At 38.7% G+C, this 23,940-nt stretch overlaps 3 protein-coding genes across 6 annotated transcripts in view; all 3 read left to right on the plus strand.

The window, feature by feature from the left end:
• Window positions 1–160: 160 nt before the first annotated feature.
• On the plus strand, window positions 161–10,080 carry LOC145781884 (uncharacterized). The gene is made up of 15 exons (XM_082593569.1): window positions 161–302; window positions 619–699; window positions 1,037–1,135; window positions 1,443–1,514; window positions 2,732–2,838; window positions 3,454–3,520; window positions 3,593–3,637; window positions 3,722–3,799; window positions 4,486–4,628; window positions 5,081–5,195; window positions 5,676–5,781; window positions 6,193–6,357; window positions 7,871–7,931; window positions 8,229–8,412; window positions 8,906–10,080. Exons 3-15 carry the CDS (start codon window positions 1,081–1,083, stop codon window positions 9,013–9,015), a joined length of 1,308 nt encoding a protein of 435 aa, XP_082449695.1. The 5' UTR covers window positions 161–302; window positions 619–699; window positions 1,037–1,080; the 3' UTR covers window positions 9,016–10,080.
• On the plus strand, window positions 10,080–23,583 carry LOC145781885 (nuclease EXOG, mitochondrial-like). Of its 2 annotated transcripts, XM_082593570.1 has the most exons (11): window positions 10,080–10,203; window positions 11,313–11,435; window positions 11,602–11,624; window positions 11,728–11,806; window positions 12,523–12,594; window positions 13,694–13,798; window positions 15,402–15,528; window positions 16,309–16,479; window positions 18,450–18,504; window positions 18,742–18,877; window positions 19,390–23,583. In XM_082593570.1, exons 1-11 carry the CDS (start codon window positions 10,146–10,148, stop codon window positions 19,449–19,451), a joined length of 1,011 nt encoding a protein of 336 aa, XP_082449696.1. In that variant the 5' UTR covers window positions 10,080–10,145; the 3' UTR covers window positions 19,452–23,583. The 2 variants fall into 2 exon arrangements, with proteins under 2 accessions (XP_082449696.1, XP_082449697.1); XM_082593571.1 differs by lacking the exons at window positions 10,080–10,203; window positions 11,313–11,435; window positions 11,602–11,624; ... (1 more) ...; window positions 12,523–12,594; window positions 13,694–13,798 and adding an exon at window positions 14,757–15,136.
• Window positions 23,583–23,940, plus strand: part of LOC145781883 (uncharacterized) — a 35,552-nt gene continuing 35,194 nt past the window's right edge. For all 3 annotated transcript variants that reach the window (XM_082593566.1, XM_082593568.1, XM_082593567.1), the window contains exon 1: window positions 23,583–23,697. In XM_082593566.1, coding sequence (XP_082449692.1) covers window positions 23,664–23,697 — 34 coding nt within the window. In that variant the 5' untranslated portion in view covers window positions 23,583–23,663. The remainder of the gene's footprint in view (window positions 23,698–23,940) is intronic.

The following is a 23,940-nucleotide window of genomic DNA, read 5'->3' on the forward strand; positions in this document are numbered from 1 at the left end:
TGAGGATGACGGTGTTAAAGAACAAGCTCCCACAAATTGTGATGGTGGCGCGCCAAGTCAAAGAAGTCTTGTTGGCTCATGTAAAGCATTCACCTCTACAAATGGTACGCTGGTTGCTTGTGTAGCGACGACGTTGTCAGGTGGTGGTTGTAAAACCTGTTTTGGATTTTGAACGACATCAGATGAAATTTGGAAAGAGTGTTTCGTTCAATTTTGTTGTATTTCTGGTTGCAGCGTTGCATTGCCTGCAGGCGACATTCTTACTCGGCTGGAGGAAGCAAAGAATTTTGTTGAAGGAGCAGGTGAGTTATTAACTGCTGTATATTAGCTGGTGTGCGATTGGATTGAGGCTAACTAGAAGAAAATATTTGAATGATTCATTATGTGACCAGTAAAACGCTTACTTTCCACGCAAGGGAGATGTATTTTGACGAAGCATTGAGGTGTAGGGGCAGGACAATAGGACGACCATAGAATTGGCGTAATGTTGGACAGCCAGGCGAAGTAACGACAACACATCTGAACAACATTGCAATTACATGTAGCCTCCCACATTTTACTAACTGAATAATTAGATACAGTGTGTTAGGGTGAAGATTTGAATGATGTTTCTTGCAGAGATTCCTGAGAGTGACGGGATTCCTCGAGAACAAGATGATTTGGATGGTGACGTATCTGATAGTTTTAAGGTGGTTCCAGGTAATGTTGGGAAATATTTGTTTGCTTAATTGCTTTAAATCGGCTTTGAAAAGTATTAAGATGACACTTTGATAACGTTTGGTATGTTAGTCGAGGTTTGTACAATCAACCTGCGTTGTGTTCCATCCCAATGCGGCCAGAGTTGCGTTGAAAAAGTAGCTCGGTTATGCCAGCAAGCGATGATTTTAATCGAGCACGTGAATTATAACATGTCGTGACTCATTGTGCCAGTACCTGGTTGGTTGGCAGTGTTTATTGTAAAAGAATGAAACTGTCTCTTAAACAACCCACACGATCAACATGGATATGGATAACGACCTGAGGATGTTTCTTGCAGGGCTGTCCACGGATGTGAATGACGGTGTTCAAGAACGAGTTTTCATGACGAGTTCCGATGATCCTGTTAAGCCAACAACAACAACAACAACTATGAATGGTACACTGGTTGCGTTTGCATTGATGAATGTTGCGATCAGGCATCGGCATCATTGAGCTACCAACACAAATCTGCGAAATAATTATCACATGACAATAAATAATGTGGGTTTTGCACAGCGTTGTATCCATCACCACAAAGCAGACAGTGTTAGCGTGGCCGTATAGAGGTACAAATGGTGCGCTGGTTGCTTGTGTAGTGATGACGCTGTCAGGTGGTGGTTATAAAACGTGTTTTGGATTACAGGTATCAAAACAATTGTATCAAGTTTGGAAAACATGTTTCGTTCAATGTTTTCGTATTTCAGATTGTAGTGATGAAGACACAAAGGCCCTTCTTGGTTGGTTGGACAGAGCAATCAAGATTCGTAAAGGGTCAAGTAAGTTATAAAATTCCACATAATGTGTTAGGGCACGGTGAAGCACATCCTCACCAACTGCTCCCTCAGCCCTTCCTGTGGCGACAATGATCTAAACCACATTACTGACAATGCTCTTATCTGGCTCAGACACTGGCTCCGACAAGCTATGAATGAATGGATGGTTTGTATGCGGCCATATTGTGCCCAGTTATAATCTTAGCCCATCGCTTATAAGAAGATATATTTCATTGAGGTGTAAGGGGTTGGACGAGGGATCATGTTGCTGTCCGAATTAGTCAATAATGACAAATTACCGCAAAGTATTTACCAAAACATAGTCACAAGTCAAATGTGGCGTTGCTGATAACGAGCGGTAACAATTTTAAGAAATTTATGCAAAACGATGTTGGTTGTTACCAAGCATGAAACAAACGTAATTTAATATTTATTTGGTAAAGATTCTGCATTAAAACTAGTAAAGCTTTTATCATAGGAATACCCGGGATATTCATTATGTATTGATATTCTTCAGAGTATTTAAGTGGGAGGGGGGGGACGTAAACCAAAAGTTCTGATCTAACCCATTTAAGTAAGGAGACGCATGTAAAAACGCCAAAAACTTCGGTGATGATCAGGATCAACACCGCACGGGTACAAATAAATGACACGGCGAGAAGAGTACAATGAACATTGTCAGGTTAATAGACTTCAAAGAACCGGCCTGCTACACACCACGGCCTGCTACACACCACGGCATGATTTTGGGGTGACGGTGCACCTAAGGGGGAGGTCCACCAGATTAGATCGGGGGTGGGGGGGTACCTGTGAAAAGAGAAAATTGTGACAGTTTGCCTCCTTGCAAATCCAACAAGAAAGCAATCAGTTTAAAGTCTCCACACACGTCCCAATTGTGGTTCTTGTGTCAAATCTAGAAATATTTTCACAGAATCGAACCACGCTTTAAAAAGAAATTCATAATCTCAATCAATGCACAATATTTTGACTAATTTTCGAATAGCCGTAAAAACTTGTTTTGCAAATATCTTCCAAACCATTCACTCTAGTCTAGACTATACCTAGCACCAAATTCGGTATCAGCAATCCCAACAACATGTAGAAACACTGAAAACGATGGAAAAACAAAAAAATTGTTGTCTTGTGTTATCTGTATGTGTTATTGCAAAATTTAGTTTTTTCCGAAGCTGTGCTATTCCCAACTTGGTTTCACTTTTCAGGGCAATCCTCCGATGGAATGAAGAATGTTCGTTTGCATACAGACGTGTGGCAATCAGATAATGATCTAATAACGGAGCCTGGAATTCCTCGGCTTATTGCTGAAGAGGTAAGGCAGGGATACACCAGGGATAGATTTTTTGCAGACTTTTTTTGTTTATCCATCCATTAGCTGTGCAATGCATCCTCTCTATATCAAATAATCTCTTGCAGCATTAAACTTGTTGAACGACGAGAATTATATGCACAAACATTGAACAATCTTGGGTGGGTCGGTTCAAAGACTAAAACTATTGACACAACTTTTTTATACCACTGCTCTACTTCTGGGTGTGATAAGTTCTTTGATGAAGTTTTTCAGTCTTTTGGAATGCGTAGCCTGCGCGTATCATACAGAAACAGTTGTTTGAGATAATAAAAGAAAAAATCGGTCACATGATCTTTCGAGGCATTTAGTCACCTGGGCGCAGATAGCAGATGATCAAAATCACTTTGAAAGTTGTTTTTAGTCCTAAACGCCACTTTTAAGAAATGTATTATTTCTATCACACCATCTTACTTACTTACATGCGTCACATGCCTCACTTTATTTCCAGTTGAAATTTTTGCTTTCTTTACTTCGTTTTTGTTGCAGAGTCTTCTTCACAACTTTTTAATGTATTTTTGTTTATTTTGAATATTTTAATTATTTATTTTTAAATATTTATGTTCCATGCATCACCAGCGGAAATCAACAAATGGAGCAATAAATCCTAAACCATCTAGTGGTGATATATCCAGGGAGATGAGGGGTAAGTTTTAGTTTGTTTTATATTAAAGACTGGGTTTTGTTTATGTTAACTTTTGTATTTGTTTTGTTTCAGGTGTTACCGCCGAACGACGATCCGATCAACCAACGACCCAGCAAGGTTTGTTTACATAAAAGATTAAAAGTGTTTTGGATGGTTAATGAAATTTGAAAGGCATATTTTGTTACATGGTTGGTGTTTCAGATTCTAGTGGTGATATTGAATCTATTGAGAACAGCATCGCTTTGTCGAAGGAAAAAAGAAACATTCTTTTAGAATCCAGTGAGTTATAAAATATTACACGATAGCATGTGTAAATTGTGTAATTGTGTATGGCTATCAAATGTGTACGGAGTCAGGTTTTCTGGACTTTGCTCCACTTCGAAGTTTAACTCCAAACTCCTCTCTTGCTCCAAATATTTAAAGATGTTGACTCCAAACTCCTCTCTTGCTCCAAAGATTTGAAGACATTGCCTCCAAACTCCACTCCGACTTCGAAAGCAAACCACAATTCATGTTTTTCATACTAGAACTTAAACCTTCTCTATCCATTGTCGTGAACAGAAAACTATAGAATGACAAAGCTTTGGTAGAAAGTTTGCTTTGTTGAACCACAGACAAACAAAGCAAAAGCAACTCATGTGTATTGTTTAGCGTATATAATAAGACAGGTTACTTTGTTTTGTTTGTCTATGGTTCAACAAAACTATAGAAGTACACAAAAATAACAACTGTATTCTAAAAAAAATAACGGTATTCGTGTATTGCGGCATTTGTGTTTTGTGCCATTTAGACCGCCGCATTAGGCCGTGTATCCCAATTCCCAATCAATGGCCCAGCAAGAAGCTTGCTATGTCTCCTGATGCTGATTTAAACAATTGTTTCACTAATGACAGAAAATTTTCCATCTGTTTATTTGCTTTATTGTTCGTGGAAAAGTTCAATGATCATGAAAATTTACTACTCAGTACGAACCTGCAGTGGATCCAAAGGAGGTAAAAATTCGCGTGAAACACTGAAGCGGAAAATGAAAGATGTACTTGATCCCGACTCGAAATCGAACACGTACATTCATATAAAACCTAAAAAGCCGCGTTTTTACATTGAAACGGTGAGTTGAATTTTCATTGGATTTGTTCTCACAATAATTCTCACCACCCGGCTATGCAGCCGGCTCACAATAGTGATCGGTGTCTTAATGAATCAGGTCGCCAACTTCACCAGGGATAGTTTGATGGGATGGTTGTTAATTTTTTTGTTTGTTTAACGCAGACAAAGCATGGTGCTCTGTATACCATGAACATAGATCACCAATCACATAGACCCCCCCAGCCACGTAGACCCCCCAGGAAACGTAAAGTTGTGAACAAAGGAAATGAGATTCTGAGACATTTGTAGTTTTAACAGTTTTTGATTAAGTTTATTTTAATATCTTATATTTTTGTTTTGATATAATTTTACCGTAATTTTGTTAGTGTTCGTTTGAAAAACACCACTACGAACGGTTTGATGCAGAATCAAAGAACATTATGTTTGCAATGATACAGTTAATCTTGTTTGTAGTATGGAGTCAGGCTGTGTTCTGGTTATCATTCGAAATTTCGGATGCCCTTGTGGGTTCAGTATTACATTCCTAAAGGCGCGACATGGAATAAGATAAAGCATCGTAACTTCCCAGGTTTGTTATACCTTATATGCTTTAACTTTCACGACCATGCAGTAACACTGGGAACACAAATTTTGCTTACTTTGATCTCACAGTTGTTTTTGGCTAATTTTGAGTGCTCCATCCAAAAATGACATCAGTTTTTCTGTATGACGTCAAGTTTTTTAGCTAGCCACCCATCATTTTGTTTGAAAACCACAAAAGTGCAACATTTAAGATATCTGCATTTGCAGTATGAAACTGGGCTGAGGAGTCGGGCGAAAAATATAAGACTCCGACTCCTCGGTTTATAACTGGCTGGCTTCGGTTTCAGTGTTGCCAGATTTTAAAGGGTTGCTAGATTTGTTTTAAAATTTTTGTCTTTTTTAATTTCTTTTTAGTATTTAATTTCACTTTAATTTGTGATCAAAATTGTAACGGCAACATCCATCTGAACAACATCGATCATTCAAATTGAGATAGTGGAGCATTTATGTGCTTGTTCATTTGCAGGTGATTTGGGAGTAAGCAACTATTTGACCAAAAAAGATTACACAAATCTACGGAAACTAAATTACCTAATTGAAATCGGACATATGTTGGCGCTCGCCGACTGCAGGTAAATATATCGTGATCGGCCTATGTGGGGTATTTTGAAAACTTTCTGATATCTTGATGATCATCGGTTTGTGGAGTTTGTAAACCAACTCGTTTTTATTTGTGGGCATCTCTAAAGTCAGGATGCAGGAAATTCCATCAGCTTTAATTTAACTAACTTTTTACCATTGTCTTTCTATGACACATCAATTTCGCACCACTGATGTATAACTGGTATTCAATCGGATAATTGTTGCAACAGGATGTGGTGTGAAGAATTCATATTTTTGAAAAACACGCAGGACTTTACTTTTACATTTCTGACTAGCGACACCTCGCGTATTGTATGCTGGAACTGTAGTCACAAGCTCAGCCCGGCATTATTTTTGAATTAAAAGTTGTTGAAACAATTTTATTAATTTCAATGGAACAGCACTACTGCCGAAAAAAAGGAGGCCAGTCTTCTTTCACACGTCTGTCCTCAAGATGGAAAACTGAACGGTGGAGCTTGGAAGGACCTGGAAGAACTTGTTCGGAAATTGGCCAAACAATGTGATTTGTGGATATGCTGTGGACCTCTGTGGATTGGCGATTGCAAGTAAGAAACCCAATATGCCACCACGTATTATGGACCATGGTGTTTGTTATCGTATCAGTGGTTTTCAACCGGGGTTCTGCGGAACCCTAAGGTTCCCGCCAGTAAATCTAGGGGTTCCGCAAGTTTACATTCAAATCCGAGAGTCTATTTTATATTATATGCATAATTGCATATTGTTTAAATATAATCAAATATTGATTAGGTTTGCCACTATTAATAAATTTGCTACACTTTAACACGTTCGCTGCGATCCCGAATTTCCGTTGTTTTCTTGTGGTGCAATTACCTTTAACTTTCTGCTTTCCCACCAAATTTCGTCGACATGTTTTCTTCGCTTCAAGGAGTTTTTTTCAGACAGTTTAATCGTTTGCACACCGGTGGGTCAAATCGCCGTGAACGTGTTAGAGATCATCATCATCATTTCTCTTTGAATTTTTTATGAAAATAAATGTATCTTTTTACAGTTTGTATTTTTACATGTATTGTACATAAATAAATCTGAACATGAGTATTTTAATTTAATTTTATTAATCAAACGATGTTGTTTGCATAAGGCAATTAAATTAATGAACAGGGGTTCCTCGAGCTTTTGAAATGTTTCATTGGGTTCCGTTCCACCAAAAAGGTTGAAAACCACTGTTATAATAGAATAACCGGCTTTGGCTCAGCACCCTTGAACTTGAACTCCGCAACCTTGAAATAACATGTTTCATAGAGTGGCCACTGGCCATACTTTAAAAGTTTAGAAAGTTACGAAAACCGATTTAAGTTTGTTCAAAGTTTAAAAAGAAGAAGAGACATGGACCTTCTTTGCAGATCAAACGTTTTTAATGCATTAAATACTGGTCAGTTTCAGTGCTGGCCAGTTTTGATGCTCAACAATTTGAATCCAAAAAAGCTACAATCGTCAATAACAATAATAATTAAAACGTTTTCAATTGAACTTTTGATTCTTAACGAACGTTTTTGAACTGAGATGAAACGCTTATCGCATGAAACCACTCATATCCACTCATGAATCCGCTCATGAATCCGCTCATGAAACCGCTCATGAAACCGCTCATGAAACCACTCATGAAACCACTCATGAATTCACTCATGAAACCACTCATCAATCCACTCATGAAACTGCTCATGAAACCACTCATGAAGCCACTCATGAAACCGCTCATAAAACCGCAAGTGGCTAGTAGATGTAGTTTGTCTTCAATTGCAGGCTCATCGAATAAAGCGCCACGTGCTCGTTTCATGTGTCAAAATAGTGACTTGGAAAGTTTATTTCAGGAAAGTTATATTGCCAGTAGCAATAATATCTGCGCTGTGAATTACTATAGATACTAGATAGAGCACAGAGAGATCCAACTCGGTCGTGTGGGTTAAGTGTTGAACATTCGAGTTCTTTGTTTTTATGCTTCTTTTGTGGCGTCACTCGAAGAAACAGGCGAAAAAGGTTATCGACTTTTAGCCATCCTTTTTTTTAAATGACAGATCCAATTTAGTTATTTGTTTGCAGGAATATGCCTCGCATTGGAAAAGGTGACAAAGCTGTTCATGTTCCTACCCATTTCTTCAAGGTATGCGGGGACCTGATTGTGTTGTCCGATGGTGATTGGTATTAGAATTAACGATTTAATCGCTAATTACTGTAGAATTGAATGACAAAGCTGCAACAATAGCACTCCACGTTATACGGTTGACGGTTCTTCGACAACTTTTCGAAAAGAAATTTTGTGAAAACGTTTGATTTTGTTTCAAAATTCAAGCTATTTCATTCGTCATGCGCTCACCACTTGGTGAATAGCTTGCTCGTATGATTGAACATCTGCAAAAAGTAACATACATGGATTTGTCTGACAGTATGAAGTTTACAGGTGATATTGCTGGAGAGAGATGGGAAGCAGGAAATCCTTGCTTTCATATTTCCTAACGAGGAAGTTAGTGTCAAAAAGGATGATAACAAAAAAGAGATTGATTACGAAAAATTCAATTCGTACATAGTAAAGGTAGAGGTGATAGAGAAGCATATGAAGTACTACTTGGAAAACGCGCGTGTTGGTGAGCTCTAGCAGATAAGGAACATTTAGTGTTTTAGTTTCTGTCGATTTTGTTACAGACTTCCTGTTGAGCCGCATCTGTTTTAACCATAATCGCGGTTGATATAATTCTTAAACCCACTTACTTGTGATGAGGATGTCTGCTCCTGTGCAGTTTTATTGACGCACCAAACATTTGAAAGGACTCGTCGTAAATATTGTATCTCGTTTAAGCTCATCATAGAACTGCCTTGTAACATGGCGGACAAGTCGTACTGTCATAACGATTCATTTGAAATTGTGCCATTCAAACCTGCTAGAACTAGACGAGAACTTCCCAAACTTTCAGGTGCATTTGTCAGAGAACGTGATATCATGAACAACTGGTTGTTATGGCGCATCGCTGCTGTCTTGTAATTTATGGCATTAAACCGGTTGACCTCAGAGATTAACTTGTATTTCGTCATTGTATTATGAGTACACAATGCACATATTGTTGTCTTTATATTCGCAAGGAATCTCGATCTTCCCTGACATTGACAGAAGACATATACAACTTGACCGCATTCCAGGATGGCTGATGGACAAAGCCCCAACTTATACGTCATCGATGCAACTGGCCTAATACATCGTCGCTGATGTCATTAATTGAAATTAGGGGTTTTAAAATTAAATTAAATTTTTAACTTTGCTTTTTTATTTTGCTGCCTGAAGCTCGTTTTGCTGCCTCAACATCGAAGCTATTGCCCCACATCAAACTTGTTCCGTTGTTGATCTCTGCAGCGATACTTCCTGCTCTGTGCTGCTTTTATTTATTAATTCCGTGTGTGTTTGTCGTAATTAATTGTGCACGACATCCCATTTATATTTTATTTATTTTAAATCGGTTTTATGCATTTTAAACCTAAACATTCACATTTGTATTTTTCTATACGTTTGTACTATTTCATGCCTTCCTAATCACTAATCAGTGCCGTGTTTCTTTCCATGCACTTTCTCACTGTCAATGCTTTGGTGCTCTTACCGTTGTGGCAATGACTTGTTTGAAGAGTTTGTCTATGGTTCAAAAATATATAATTCACAAACAAAACAAAGTAACTTTAGCGGGTTTAACAGGGTTTTATTACAAAGAAATATAACATGATTAAAAAATCAACTCAAACGTTTTCGACACGTACGTGTCAAAAACGTTATTTAGCATGTAGGTGACATTCATTATGTTTAATCATAAACTGAAAAAAAGTTCAAAGACTTTCTGTTACATTTCGATAATGTTTTGATTCAAATCGCCGATGAAATGAAATGCTTGCGTGGGCAACTATACTCTGGTGCTTGTGACTTTGCGATTATCATAAAGGACGAATTTGAAATCTTTTTTAACGGTTGTTTTGTTCCGTGTCTGAAGATAGACTGACCACTCCATCTTGGTTCGATCAATTTTTGATTCTGTGTAACCAAAGAGAAACCCGCACCTTCCGTAAATAAGATGGAATTGCTTTTGCATTGATAAGTTGAAGTTTCCTGTATTATGAAACAACACGTGCTCGAGATAGTAAACCTCTGGTTTTCCAACAGTTCAAAATATATTTTTGTCTTCTGTTAATACTTGTGGAATTACTGAAGTTGCTTTCAGTGTAAAACATAATTTTGCGTTGTCTTTTCAGATCTTAAATATTCTACATATTCTTAGGGGGATATTCTTCTAGGTGTTATTGTTAACAAACTGACTGTAACCTTAGTCGCCCAAGTAGACTCATGGATGATAAAAGATTCCTCGACCCTTCCGGCGCCTCTGAAGCAGCAGACAAGTTCGGTGAGTGAGGTGGTTTCATGATATTTCACTTGTTTACGTTTTCCACTGTTGCATGTTGTGGGTATGAAGAGTAAAAATATCGTGTTCAGCTTACACTCCGTACTTGCGCAAATTTATCTTGAGATGAAAGCTATTCAAAGAAGTTGGTAGCTATGTTTGGTTGACCACTGGCAAGACTTGATATCAATAGTATGACCTCGGCACCTGGTGCTAAACCAACCAAAAATTGTACAACCTAATTATGTATAATTGATGCCAGCTTAGTCCTCGTGTCAGGGATTCGTAAATGCAAATGCTATTCAACCACCAGACGAGCGAAGGATGCGTTAAGGTGCAAAAGTGTTGCCAGATGTTTTTCAAACTTTGTAGAGGAATTATTATTTTACACTGGCGGTAACGCAAAACTTGCCTGTCAAAATTAATCTAAAGCAATTTCATATGCTTAGCTTCTCCTCCGCATAGAACTTATAATCTGAAAAGACTACAGGGTTTACCACTTAAACATGAAGCTTTATATTCTTGAAGTGTTTTTTGTTAAATTTTTGTCTTTAAATGCAACGTAGTATATTTTCTAAACCTGTAAGTTTTATTCAGTTTAAGATTTGTAAGCAAATTCACATTCTCATTGCCAGATAACATGATTACAAATCGCTTCAAATCAATTTTGTGCAACTTCAGACTAGTTTCAAGCGGACAAGCTTAGACCGACCAGTTAATGAATTAAAAAAATACCTTTTCTTAAATCTAAAAAATATCTGGCAGCACTTACATTTAACACATCCTTCGTTTGTCAGATACCGTAGCTTAGCTGGTCATCCCGTACTTCTATGAACTTCTGCCCCTTCTCTTTGTGCATGCTGTGTTCATACAAACATTTCAAAGTTGATGGCGCAAAAGAAAAGAAGTTTACCGCTGATCAGAATTCATGTAATTGTTTAATCGTGGGCGTTGAGCTAAAAATAGTAGTAAAGTAAATTTGTAGCTCAACTATGAAGTCCCGCCAACCTACATAGAGGTCGTAATCTAACACCTTGTATGGATCATTGCTCCTCTCTTGGGCACACAGGGTTGAGCCCAAAAACGAACAATAAACATTGTGATGTTGTCAGGGTCTCCCGCTCTTGAGGATGAGAAAATTGAAGCAGTACCAAAGGTCATGTCGACGCCAGAAAGCGATGCGTCTATTCGCAACAGTTCAGGCGCTTCCACCCCACAAAATATGTTTACTGAAGGTGCGCTGATTATTTGTCACCTGGTTGATAATAGTTGTGTCGGTTTCCTAGAGTAATATTTGCCAAATTTTGTAGCAGTTTATCATCATCATCCATTGGGTTCAAGGGAACAGTTTAGCAGTTTATGTGATTTTAAAACCATCTTAGACGCTTTCTTACATTTCAGATGATGACGTCACTGCTGATCAGGTATGTTCTTTCTCTCCGACGTTTTTAAGGTTGTTCAGTTGCAAATAACCAATAAAAGCAATTTGGTTAAAATGTTTATTTGTTTGAAATTTTAACATTTTAGTTGAATGGGCCGAAGCTGCCGCGGAAGAATCCATCAACAACCGCAAGATCGTCTGAAGACGTTGCCTCAGAACCGGAAGGTAAGTTATCTCACTGTTCGGATGATTTGGTGGAAAGTGTGATGCTTTCTCCAACATACGTCAGGATGTCGTCACACACGTCACGATGCTGTCACACACGTCACGATGCCATCACACACTCCACGATGTCGCGGTATTATTGTCGTAAAGAAAACCCTTCCATGGTGGCAGACATGCTTCCATCACAGCAGCCACTGAAACATTTGTGTGACGTACAGTAGGTACGCGCGCTTTGTACGCGACTATCGGATCGCCTGATTGAGTTCGTTTACACGCTCAACCATATATCATGTTGGTCAACTCAAAACTGTACGAAAGGTGTTTAAATTATTTGTTGCGTCATGCATCAGTGAATAAGAAAACGAAAGAAATGATGTCAATATGACGTCATATGAGTGATATCCGCCGAATAACGCTATCCGTATAATTGGATTGGAATTATTTTAAGATCCAAATCTATCGATGAGCGTATACAAGGTTGTGACAGACAAACGTCAGATCCACAACTACTCGTTGCATGGAAACAGGGAAGTTTGCTTTGTAGAACGGCTTTGTTGTGTTTTTGCTTCATACAACCGGGCTCATACAACTAGTCACCAGTGTAGCTACCAGCCTACCACTCTATCGCAAACCGAGATATGAAAGCATGTGGGGAGTCAGCTTTACGTGTGTTTCATGTGTGTCAGTATTTTCAAATCGAACCGTTGAATTTACAGAGATGACTGAATTGCGAGAACGATTGAGGAGGATCACACAAGACCTTGACATCCGCACAACGCAACTCATCAGTATGTTGTTGTTTCTTATATGACGGTTTGTTATTGTGAACGGCCATATTGGAATGAATCATAAGAGAATTTATGTTGCCGAATCTTTCATAATATTGTTGCTAGGCCCATTACAGTTCAGTTCGGTGGCATTTTTGAGCACAAAAACTAAATCAAAATTACTTGTAGTTTGGAACACAGGTTGAATAATATATCACAATTATGCGTTGAACTTACGATGTTCATTCATAACTGGGGGTTGCCAGCATTGAGCTTCGTTACAGCGAAGTTCCATTCATGCGTTCCTACTCGCCATCAGCTCACTTCAAAACAAATGAATTCTGTTTCGTTGCAAGGTCGAAGCAAAAACGAAAGCACCGAATCTCCCATGCGGTGAGCGGCCTGCAATTCAAAGTGCGACTGTCCTTGCGATGTTTTCGAAGGTCAGGACTTTGGTGCGCTCAAAACAAAAGTTTTGGTGAACGTTTCGAATTAGATTTCTCTGTAAAGAACTTCACTCAAGATCTGCGTTAACAAAATACAAATCCACTTTGTCCTGACCAAAGATTGGGACCAGTTGTTTCAGATATCTGCTGATTTGAATGAAGGTTTAATGTCTTCAGAATGAGGTGTACCGTTGGAGAGAGGTGGACGAAAAGTATATTAGATGAAAAATCCACGTGGCAGGAGAGCAATGCGCAATTCTATCCAGTGTATTACAAGCAAGGATTGGGTGCACAAGAGATGTTCATGGAACATTAATGCCACGAAATCAACAACAAATCGTTCACCCGCATAGAGCTTGTTGTGTGTCCTTGTAACATTTAAAACTCCGCAAGTCTTTATCTGCAGTAGAAACGCATTAGGTATCTACAAAAGTTACCTTTAAAAAGTTTTATTTTTAAATAGCTTGTCTATTTCGAAAGCATGTGGTACGGCAACTCTCTTTTGGCTTACGTTTTCTGCGCGCATCATCGGAAAATACAAGTGATGCCAATTGTGCTCAAAATTGCAACTAAACTGAACCGTGCTTTGTAGCAACAGAATGTTGCTCTTCGCAAATGAAGCAGCATTCCAATGTTGGATGTGCGAGATTGTTGACATGAAATATAAACTTTAGATGTTCGAGTGGAACAAGTAAACACTGAAGCAAGATTATATGACACTGAAGCAAGGTTGTATGAACTCCAAAGGGATCTGGAAGACCGTGACAAGGAACTTGATGGTAATTGTTGTCTTAGTGTCGTTGAACTTTGGCAATGGAAGGATTCATTATCGTAAAATTTAATCGAAATTAAAGGTAGCTTATTCTCTATGCGCTTGCATAATGAAACCGAGGACCTAGCCATGGTCTGGGCCTGGGGGTGATTGAGATTGCAATTGGCATTTATGGAATTACAAAGCGATTATCGTTGGGGAACGCTCAGCAGAGCAAGTCATGTGATACTCGGTCAGTACTTTTCAATTTCTGAAAGTTTGGTTTAAATTGATTTTGAACGTTTGATTTAAAGTCGGTTCGCAACGGTTTGTCGCTGATGAAATGTGTGATTGAAAATATTGTAGCAGAGATCACAGTTTTAGTTTTACTAACAAACATGATGTGTTTATCCTTGAAAAGAAATCAACAGATTGCTTGGGGAAGAAAAACGGAAAAATACCAAGCTTGAACACGAAAATAAAGATCTCTGGCAACAGTGTGACGAAGCATACGTCAAACTTGAAGAAGCGAAACAGGAACTGAATCTTTACCTCATTGACCGTTCAACCTCTGACAGATACCTCCTTGTGGAGGAGTCTGGGAAGCCTCGGTTCAACGTTGATGCGGTTGGTTGGGCTTCTGTTGTGTTTCCTGTTTTGTTTTACAAATTTACAACTTGAAACAGTTTGGAAGCTTTTGTGTTTTTGTCTGATGCAACTAGAGTAACAAACTCGGTCATCTACACAGCAACTACACCAAGCCAAACCGAAAAGTAAAGTCTTTTCGTCACACAACTTAAGGTGCATAGAAACGCTGAGCAAATGTTAATCATACAAAAGGCAAACAAGCGGGAATGCGGCAAAATTCCTGAAACGTTGATGATTGAACTTAAGCACAAGTTGAGAGAAGAACGCAAATTGTGGGTCAGCTACATAAATTAAACGTTGCTGCACAGGTATACACAACTGTGGCTTTTGCCGAAGAGAAAGTGAAGGCTGCAGTGATTTCTAAGCAGAGCAAAACTGGGTTACATCACCGACGAAAATCGTTGTTTTGTATTTATGAGGAAGTTAAAACCAGGGCTGTGGAGTCGGGCGAACAATATACGATCCCGATCCTTTTACAACTGGCCTACTCCGACTCAGTACACGGCAAAATCCTTCCAACTCCACAGCTCTGGAACTGCACTGGCATGCCACCAGGATGTACCAATTCATAATGATGATGTGTTTCAGCGCGGTGACGCATTGTCTTGTGGTTTCCATTTTGGTCGTCGAATGGCGCTGTGGGTGCAAGAATACATCGGGAAAGATGAAGAGAACGCGTCGGATAGAAATGAAATGTTAACGAAGGGAAAATTCAAATGTTTGTAATAATATTACACTGTGGCCTGACAATATGCAGTCGTGGTAAATACTTTTTAGCATCCAATCTCGATACCAAGCACGTCTTCACGTTCACGTTTTGTCGCTTTTACCATGACTAAATTAGCCTGAAGTAAAGTAGCAAAGGATTTCTTCAGGCTGAAGAACATCAATGTGAAATGACTGTTGAGTGTTGATGCATGTGCAGTGGATATAAATCGCGAACCAGCCATGATTCCAATGCGAATACATTTGTAAACTTGCAGGTGATCATGAAGTGCACAACTGCTTGACTGATGATGACTACAAAGATCTGAATGAACGAATGTTCAAAATCCACAAAATAAATTGCATGTACGACAGAGGCCACATGGCGCGAGAAGGAAATTACAGGTGCAATGCAACTATGGAAACTTTTACTGAGTATAAATTAGCTGAATTGTTGAATTACTTGCTTCAATTACAAAACATTGTTGCGATAGAATTGTCTTCCTCAAGTGAACGACTAGGGAGCCCCACGCTTGATGCTACGATGACGTGGGGATGCTGGAACTGCATATTTGGATCATTTTTCATATTCACCGTGGTTTAAGATTTGGTTAAGAAAACTTACCGTTTGTTTACGTCAAAGTGGCGTTTATTCAACGGGAAATATCTTGATACATGTGCAATTGTGCATACATTTGCAATGATAGACTTTGTATTGCTAACAATTCGATTAACGTGAGGCGGGATGGAATCGTTGGAAAACTATTCCAACTGTATGCCTCCATTAAATCGAATTCAAGTTCGTGTGTAACTAAATGAGTCAATACGAATGTTTATTTAATTTATGTTAGTCGCAAGTATAGGTATAGCCGATGTGAGATACAACTGTGGTCCGCAGACCAACCTGATCATGTGGATATGACCTGGCAGTGCAACAAGTTTGCACTCTCCCAATCCAAATCACGCATGTCACATGTCCTGTTGCACCATGATGGATTGCTCAGGTGACGATGTGGTTTGCGGTTTGTTGCAAGGACAAGCCACACTTACATGGAGAGGAAAATAAGCGTGAGAGCCTGGAGTGTAGTTCGTAGCCTAGTGAGGAAGAGGCAGTTCTTTGTGAAGCTCAGCTAAATATGTTGTCAGTTGCAGACATTTCAATAGTTTTTATGATTTTTGGAGCAGGCTATCAACTCACCGGAAGGAGACTTGTCGTTATTCAAACATTTGTCCTCAACATCATGGATTGAACCACGGGGCATGGTTGAGGTTGGAAAATGTTGTTCTTAAATGGGCGAAGGAGTGCGACCCTGGCTTGTGGGTATGCTGCGGCCCCATGTGGATAGGCAGTTGCACGTGAGTACAACTCCTTGGCACTACGTTGTTCCGTGATGTTTTTTATTGTGGCTTTGTTTCGAGCGCTGAGTCTCCTCGTATGTTGCAGTTTGTGAACACTTGTTAGTTTTACCAAAAGAGAATGTTCAGGTTCAGCCATTGTTGGTCAACAACCAATGTGGTCATAAGTTACCAGCCGTGAGAATGTATGTTGTGTAGTCTTATATTTATTCGACAACCAAACTCCATATCCTCAATGCTGAGTAGGTGAGAGTGGGGTTGGTTGAATCGGGGGTTGGTTGAATCACGGTCGACTGCGCTGAGACTAAAATCATTGAACCGAATCAGATAACTTGTTTCGCAAGGCATGGCCATCATTTCAGCATGCTGCAACGCACGAGTTTCGAAGTTGGTGTTTAGTTGGCGATTTTGAGTACCCCCATACTTTATAGCTGTTTGTAACATTTCAGTGTTGTTTGTATTTTTCGTTTAGCGTTAGTTAGATAGTGTGCAGATGAGAAGGTGGAAATTATTTTTGTAGCCAGTTAGCTAAGTGTTAAGAAATCAGTAATGACGGCCAAGTTCAAACTCAGTGTAAAATAGCTTTTACTCTTATTTTCTGTGATATCTTGGTGGGGTTGGTTGAATCACGTGATTCAACCAACCACGTTATATTTTCAAATCATTAATCAGAGATGAATCAAATAATCTGCCAAATGAATCCAATAACCAATGTGATCATGTTCAAACGTCTGTGATGTCACAGAGCATTGGCGTTGCTGATGAGCCACCAGCCTCGAACGAAAGCTCAATTTCTGAGGTGCAAGGTCTGTTGGCCGCCACAAGCGATGAGGAACAGGTCAATGCACCTTCAACCTCTCGTTCATGTCGGAAAAGACTCGCATTGACAAGTTCCGGAGTTAATTTAATGCCATTCAGCCCTGAAATGGTGCGTGCGTTCCCCAAGGCTCCTGTCAAAACAGGTAAAAGAAATGAAGGAAGAAAACGCCTCAAGTGTGCGATAGGCTACTGACGGACACGCCAGAGAAAAAAGCAATTGAGCATAGGACTGCTAAGAAGCCTCAAAAGAAGAGCAAGATTCAATCACAAGAAAAAGAGGTTCAGCAGCTACTGCAGATGGAAGAGCATGGCTATGCAACCAATGTGGAAAAAAATACAATAACAGTGTTGACAGAGAAGCTTGGATGAAATGTATCGTAATGGGCTCATAAGCTCTGTACAGATGGGCTGTTTATTTGCACAAAATGTGTTAAACTGTTTTGCTTGTTTTTGTAAAATGCTATAAATATTTTGCCATTAAGTTAGTTTGTAGTTATTCGAAATAATGTGTCATGTTATACAACACAAGGGATTCTTTAAAATGATTTTATGAATGATTCAACTAACCCCACCACGTGATTCAACCAACCCCGTTGTCTCAAAAAATAGTAGGCTACCTTTTTTGAAATTTGCATCAATTTTAACTGCTTTGTGGTATCTATATGAAACCACTTTCTTCTAGTAGAGAGTATGTCCAAGTATCAGCTGACCAATTTTCACCATGATCTGTAGTCTGTGGCGCCCACAAGCGGAATAAAACCTTAAAATGATTCAACCAACCCCCCTCTCCCCTACTCGCTGCGACTTTTTTAGCGATGTTTCCAGCTTGACGTCTCTGGAAGTGAAACTCAACTTCACCGTTTCAGAGTCATGCTGGAAACATCGCTAAAAAGTCGCAGCGAGTAGGGGAGAGTGGGGTTGGTTGAATCATTTTAAGGTTTTATTTGACGTCTCTGGAATTGTAACTCAACTTCACCGTTTTAGACTCAGGTACTCCGCCTGTTGAACTTGACAATCGCTGAGATAGCCCAGGGCATGGTGGCTAACCTTATTAAGTTAATGCTATTGCGCACAAAATTACCATCGTGATTTTCATTGCGAATGGGAATTGTTAGGGGAATGTCATGTTTATCACAGTCATTTGTTTGCAGGCTTACCATCGGGAAAGACGCAAATGCTGTTCCTGTTCCTTCACATTATTACAAAGTAAGTGTTGAGCTGATCACATTCACTTCTTCTATCGAGTCTTCTAAATTTGGTTGATGCAACACAGATCGACACATTCCATTGCGATGGAGTTGCAAATTGAAAAAGTCCCACTTGCTGCGATGGGTGGCAGGCTGAGGGCACGCAAGCACACTACACAGTAGTAGCTGCGAATTCTTCTAAAGATTGTATTCACTGATGATGATTTTGCGTCTGTCTAATGGTTGAAGTTTTCAGGTGGTTCTGTTGGAGAAAGGCGACAAGAAGGAAATTCGCGCCTTCAAGTTTCCTAATGAAAGCATTATAGCTCATGGAGACATGGAATTATTCCGAAACTATCAAGTCCACGTGGAGGAGGTGGAATGCTATTTAGGTGAACACAATGATATCCTGTAGATACGTTATGAACGGATAAGTGGCTTTGCGTAAGCTAAATCTGCAGCGTATGGGTCGGCGTTAAGCTATTGAAGATATACAATTAAATAAAATAGTTCGATCTCAGCAGGTTTCCATTTAAAACAATCACGAAAATTCCGAAGTCAATTGTTGCTTGGAGTAGTCATTCTTTGGAGCAAAATGGTTGGAACACCTGGTTAATCTAATCAAAAAATAAAGAGCCAAAAATGTAAATACTAAATTCATGTTCAGCACACGCTCCAAAAACTAAACATTTACAGCACTGAAGATGAAGACAGTATAGTTTTTGAAACGTTTGCTGAGCATGAGTTTAGTATCTACATTTTAGGCTGTTTATTTTTTCATTCGTTTTGGATTATTTAAAAAATATTTTATTTAATATTTTATTATTTAAAAATTATTTATTTTACATCAAAATTTCGTTTGTTTAGAAATTTCCTTTTAAATAAAATTGTTTTTGTTTCTAAGGAGCTGAATTCTTCCCCAACGTGGAGCGGCCTGGACTCTCTGTGTCGGATATTCTTCAGTGATTTTAGACTTTATTCCTGATCTTTGTACCATCAGCGTGAGCTAACGTAATTGACGTCACGGATAGTGACGTGTAATTTTTTTTTGGAATGACCAAAGTCGTTTTCTTCAACCAGTTTGAAAGATGTGGACGCGATGTTTCACTCGCCACCGCATCAATGAATATCGATGGCATTGCAATTTTTGTTTTCTGGGTTTGCTGGCGACGGTACCAACCATTTTTTATTTTACTTTTGATTTATTCAAAAACTTGTCCTTGGTGTATCTCTGTACCCCACTACACGTTTTATCACCGAGCGCTTTTCTTCGTGTTTTATGTAAAGTGTTTTTATAATCTTAAACTTTCTTGACGTTTTCTTGACCGTACTTTCTCGTACAACTTGCTACCTTTATAAAGTGCAGTCGTTATCTCTTCTGAATTTGCTGAACCCATCGTGATGCATTAAAGAAAATCTAACCCACAAAGCCAAACACCCCAAGTAGAATTTTTGGTGTATGACGTGTGTATGAAGTAAAAATTTAATTGCTTACACGTCAAAGATTCATTGAAGAAGTTCATCGGCTTTTAAATCCTCAATATTTCCATGATGTCTAATTATTTTGTTAGTTACTATTGACATGTTGCTTGCTTCAGTACTCGAAACACTCTGTTGTCAATGCATTGCGGCGTTCACTCGGTCCTATTATTAGTTAGTCGCTGATTGGATTTTTGTGTATGTTTATGTTGAGTTATAATATTTTGTAGCAATTCATGGCTTATGGCTTCTCTCAAGCACATTGCTGCCAAGCGGCTTTCTTATATTCAATTAAATTTCCTTCCAACACACATCGTATTTTACATTGCCAGAGCGTGACATTATATTCTATGACGTAATATTCTATGCGTATGTTGTTTCTAGCTGGGTGTCCGTGGCGCATTTTTGTGATGTTTGATCAATTAGTAAAATGATCCAACTGGAATCCCCCCCTTCCCTGTGTCTACACCATTACCTGTTTGGCAAGGGGAATCCAATAAGATTATCCACTTTAATACTTGTGACAGTAATTTTAATTGACATGTTACTTTTTAAAATGGACTGTTTCATAGAACTTTTATAGTTTTCGTATTATGCGTCATGTATCATTGCTGCACTGATGAGGCGTTTGAGTCGAAGGGGTGTGCCAGTGTATGCAGTCAGTGCGTGCGCGGTATGTGCGTGCACTGTATGCAGTCAGTGCGCGGTGATATCGAATCTTTATTGTTTGCACAATTTGGGTTAATTGAAGGAAGTGTTCCCAGATGGGATCATTTGGTGGTGTTGACGTGTGTATGACATCACAAATCAAAAATTGCGTCACGTATCTCATCGCCTCAACACGACTGTGATGTCATATGTGCCAACAACAAAAGTTTTTAATTGTTTTGTTTTGATATTTGCGTTCATTGCGTCGGCTTCATAATGTTCGTGTGTGACTGAGCAAATTCATTTTTTCTAAAAATTCCTGAACTATGCTCTAGAATGGTGCCTCAGTTGGTTGCTGCTTGTTCAATTCCACTTGTGAACGCACAAGGTCGTGACAACTATGCATTGTAAGTTCGGTTGCTTAGCAACTGTGCATTGTTTAAAAATTTATTCGTATTCACTGCAATTTTGTATCATTAGCGTAAGTAGGCAATGTCGGCTGAAGGTGGAACTATGCAATTACTGGTTTTATAAAGTTACCTTTGTGTACCACGTGACCATTACATGGGTAAATCGAGGTGTCGAGCCTTTATTAACTTTTTATCAAATTTATAATTTTTTTCAAGAAAAATGTACGACCAGTCGAATTGATGTCAAGTTATCTTGTTGTGTATCGCGATTTCGAGTATTAAATTCTCTTCAGCACAATTTTATATCAGGCATAGTAAAATCTTCAGTAGGTCAGTTTAAGAAAATTAAACACAAAATTATTTTTCATTATTTTTGCATTTAATTGATAGTGACTGTATCATTTTGATCCGTTATAGGGCAATTTTGTGTCACTTTTGTGCGAGGATGGCTTGCCTCCCCAGAATCCCTCTCTGGCGTTTGTCACTCCGTGTTACTAATGCATGACTTAATTCCCTTCATAATTTACATAACATTGTCACAACTGCTCGTAGATAAAATTTATTTGTTTCTTAGCAACCGAAAAACAGTATTGCTGATTTCTTTCTAAACTTAACTGCTGCATTCTTAAACTGAACTACTGAAGATGTTACTATGCCTGTTATAAAGTTGTGCTGAAGAGAATTTAATATTCGAAATCGCGATACATTAATTGGACTCGTCGTACATTTTTCTTGAATTTATTATTATTAGGCAGTGCATCCTATTGATCCGTAATTGGGCCTCTCTCCTGCACCTGCTTGCTGGGCGTGCAGTTGTTCTCTTGCGTTATATTGCCTTTTTCATTATTTTTGCATTATAATTTTTTGTTCTAATTGTCGCCTACTGATGAAGTCTACTGAAGAAGCTTACTGGTGAAGCCTATTGATGAAGCCTACTGATGAAGCCTACTGATGAAGCCTACTGGTGAAGCTTACTGGTGAAGCCTATTGATGAAGCCTGCTGGTGAAGCCTACTGATGAAGCCTACTGATAAGCCTACTGATGAAGCCTACTGCCTACTGGTGAAGCCTAATGGACGAAAACCGGTTCTACAACATGAAAGTTTATTGAAAAAAAAAATTAATGCAACACTGCTGTGAGTGATAGGCTAGCCAAACAATTTTAAGGTTCAGACTGTAGAAAAAAAACTATTGATTTGTTTTCTTAGTGATTGCTTCTGTATTGAGGAAGTGTCTTCGTACCAGATCGCATTTTCCAGTTAGCTCCTCCCACATTTGACTATTACATGGGGTATCAAAATTATGGGAGGCTTATAGGTCATTGCATGATCTTGAACCTTATTTCAGAAGCATTTTAGGTTTTCTTGTGCAAAATCAATGTTTTTTGAGATACGATGCTTGTCCGATAACATTGCTTCAATTTAACGTTGCACTTTTCAAATTTTTATTTACTTTCAACAAAGGAGGATGAACATAGAGATATCTGACGCTTTTTGGACAGCAGGCATAGGATTTCTGTTGAGTGGTAGTAGAAGTAAACAAAATGGCGACAATTTGGTCTGCAATGAAAAGCAAATCATTGAAAACCTCGATTTGATGCAAGAAAATCGAAACTTTTGAACCTTTATTTTGAATTGTCATCTGCTAACAAGATGTTAAAGAATCAATTACATCACAAAGTCCTGTCTTGTTCTATTCTCTCGGGACTTTTCATTGTTAGAATGCTGCAGCGCTCATACATAAACTGTATACGAAGCTCTTTTATATGTTCTTTACCATTTTTGATTTTCAAAATACCTGGATGTGACGTGTGGAGTTTTATGTAACACCTAAAATTTTAGCTCATTGCTGCGAATAGTTCATTTTATTTACAAACGAAACACTGTCTACATAGTTTTTTGAATAATAAGCTCACCGTACGTTTATTAAATGCTCTTGTTTTTGATTTTTTTTTTTTTTATTGGTGTGAGGTTCAGTCGTCCCCACATGGCTTCATCAACTGTCACACCTCCAGTTGCTTTAGGTATGTGGAGCCAACTAATTCTTTCAACTAATTCATCTATTTCAAACTGTTAGGTTTGGTGGCCGTGCTTAATTTACTTTCATCGACTTATCCTTTAAATTTACATCGCATGCACGTTTTAAACTTCTTTGGTTTTGTCGCCGTTTCCTTTTGTTGGTTTTGTTCCCGTAAACTATTGGTAACTTTATCATTGCTGTTGTTTTCCGACAAAGAAAACAAAATAAATTGAAATGAACTACTTATGGCGAATCAACAAAATTGGTGTCAAAATGCGTCGAAGAGGCGCTTTTTATGACCACTTCAAAGAGTCGAAAGACGTATCTGCAGCAAAATAAACGTTCGTAGCACAGGTTGCAACGTTTATCTGATGAAAGTGAAAGCAAAAACAAACAAGTTTATTGTGGCAGCGCAGATGTCGTTGTACATGGAATGGATTTTAACGAATATGCGCGATATTGTTATTTATAATTGAGAATCGCTAAATAATGTTCACCGTCTATGTCTAACTGTCTATGTCATGATTATGTATTTTCATTCAGGTGTAGGTTGGTAATGTTAAAAGATTGGTCAATAGGTGATTGCCACTGTCGGACAATTTGTGTATTTTTGCAACTTAAAGATGAACAATCAACTCGATCCAAATGGCAACCCTGGTAAGTGAGTTGTTTTAACGAGTAATGACGTTTCACTTCAGCCATATTACAAGACTGGTTTAAAATGTTGCAGGTTGTGGACTGGCAGAGTTAATGTAGTTTGTTGAACTTATGATCGCACAATGGCTCACGAGCAACCAACATACGTCACGATGTTGTCATTCATCGTGTCAGCGACCGGTTGGTTGGAAGGAAAGTTTCTCCTAAACAACAAATCATCATGAATAATGACTTGAGGATGTG

The sequence above is a fragment of the Aplidium turbinatum genome, chromosome 13, assembly GCF_918807975.1.
Source record: "Aplidium turbinatum chromosome 13, kaAplTurb1.1, whole genome shotgun sequence".
In the NCBI taxonomy this organism is placed as follows: domain Eukaryota; kingdom Metazoa; phylum Chordata; class Ascidiacea; order Aplousobranchia; family Polyclinidae; genus Aplidium; species Aplidium turbinatum.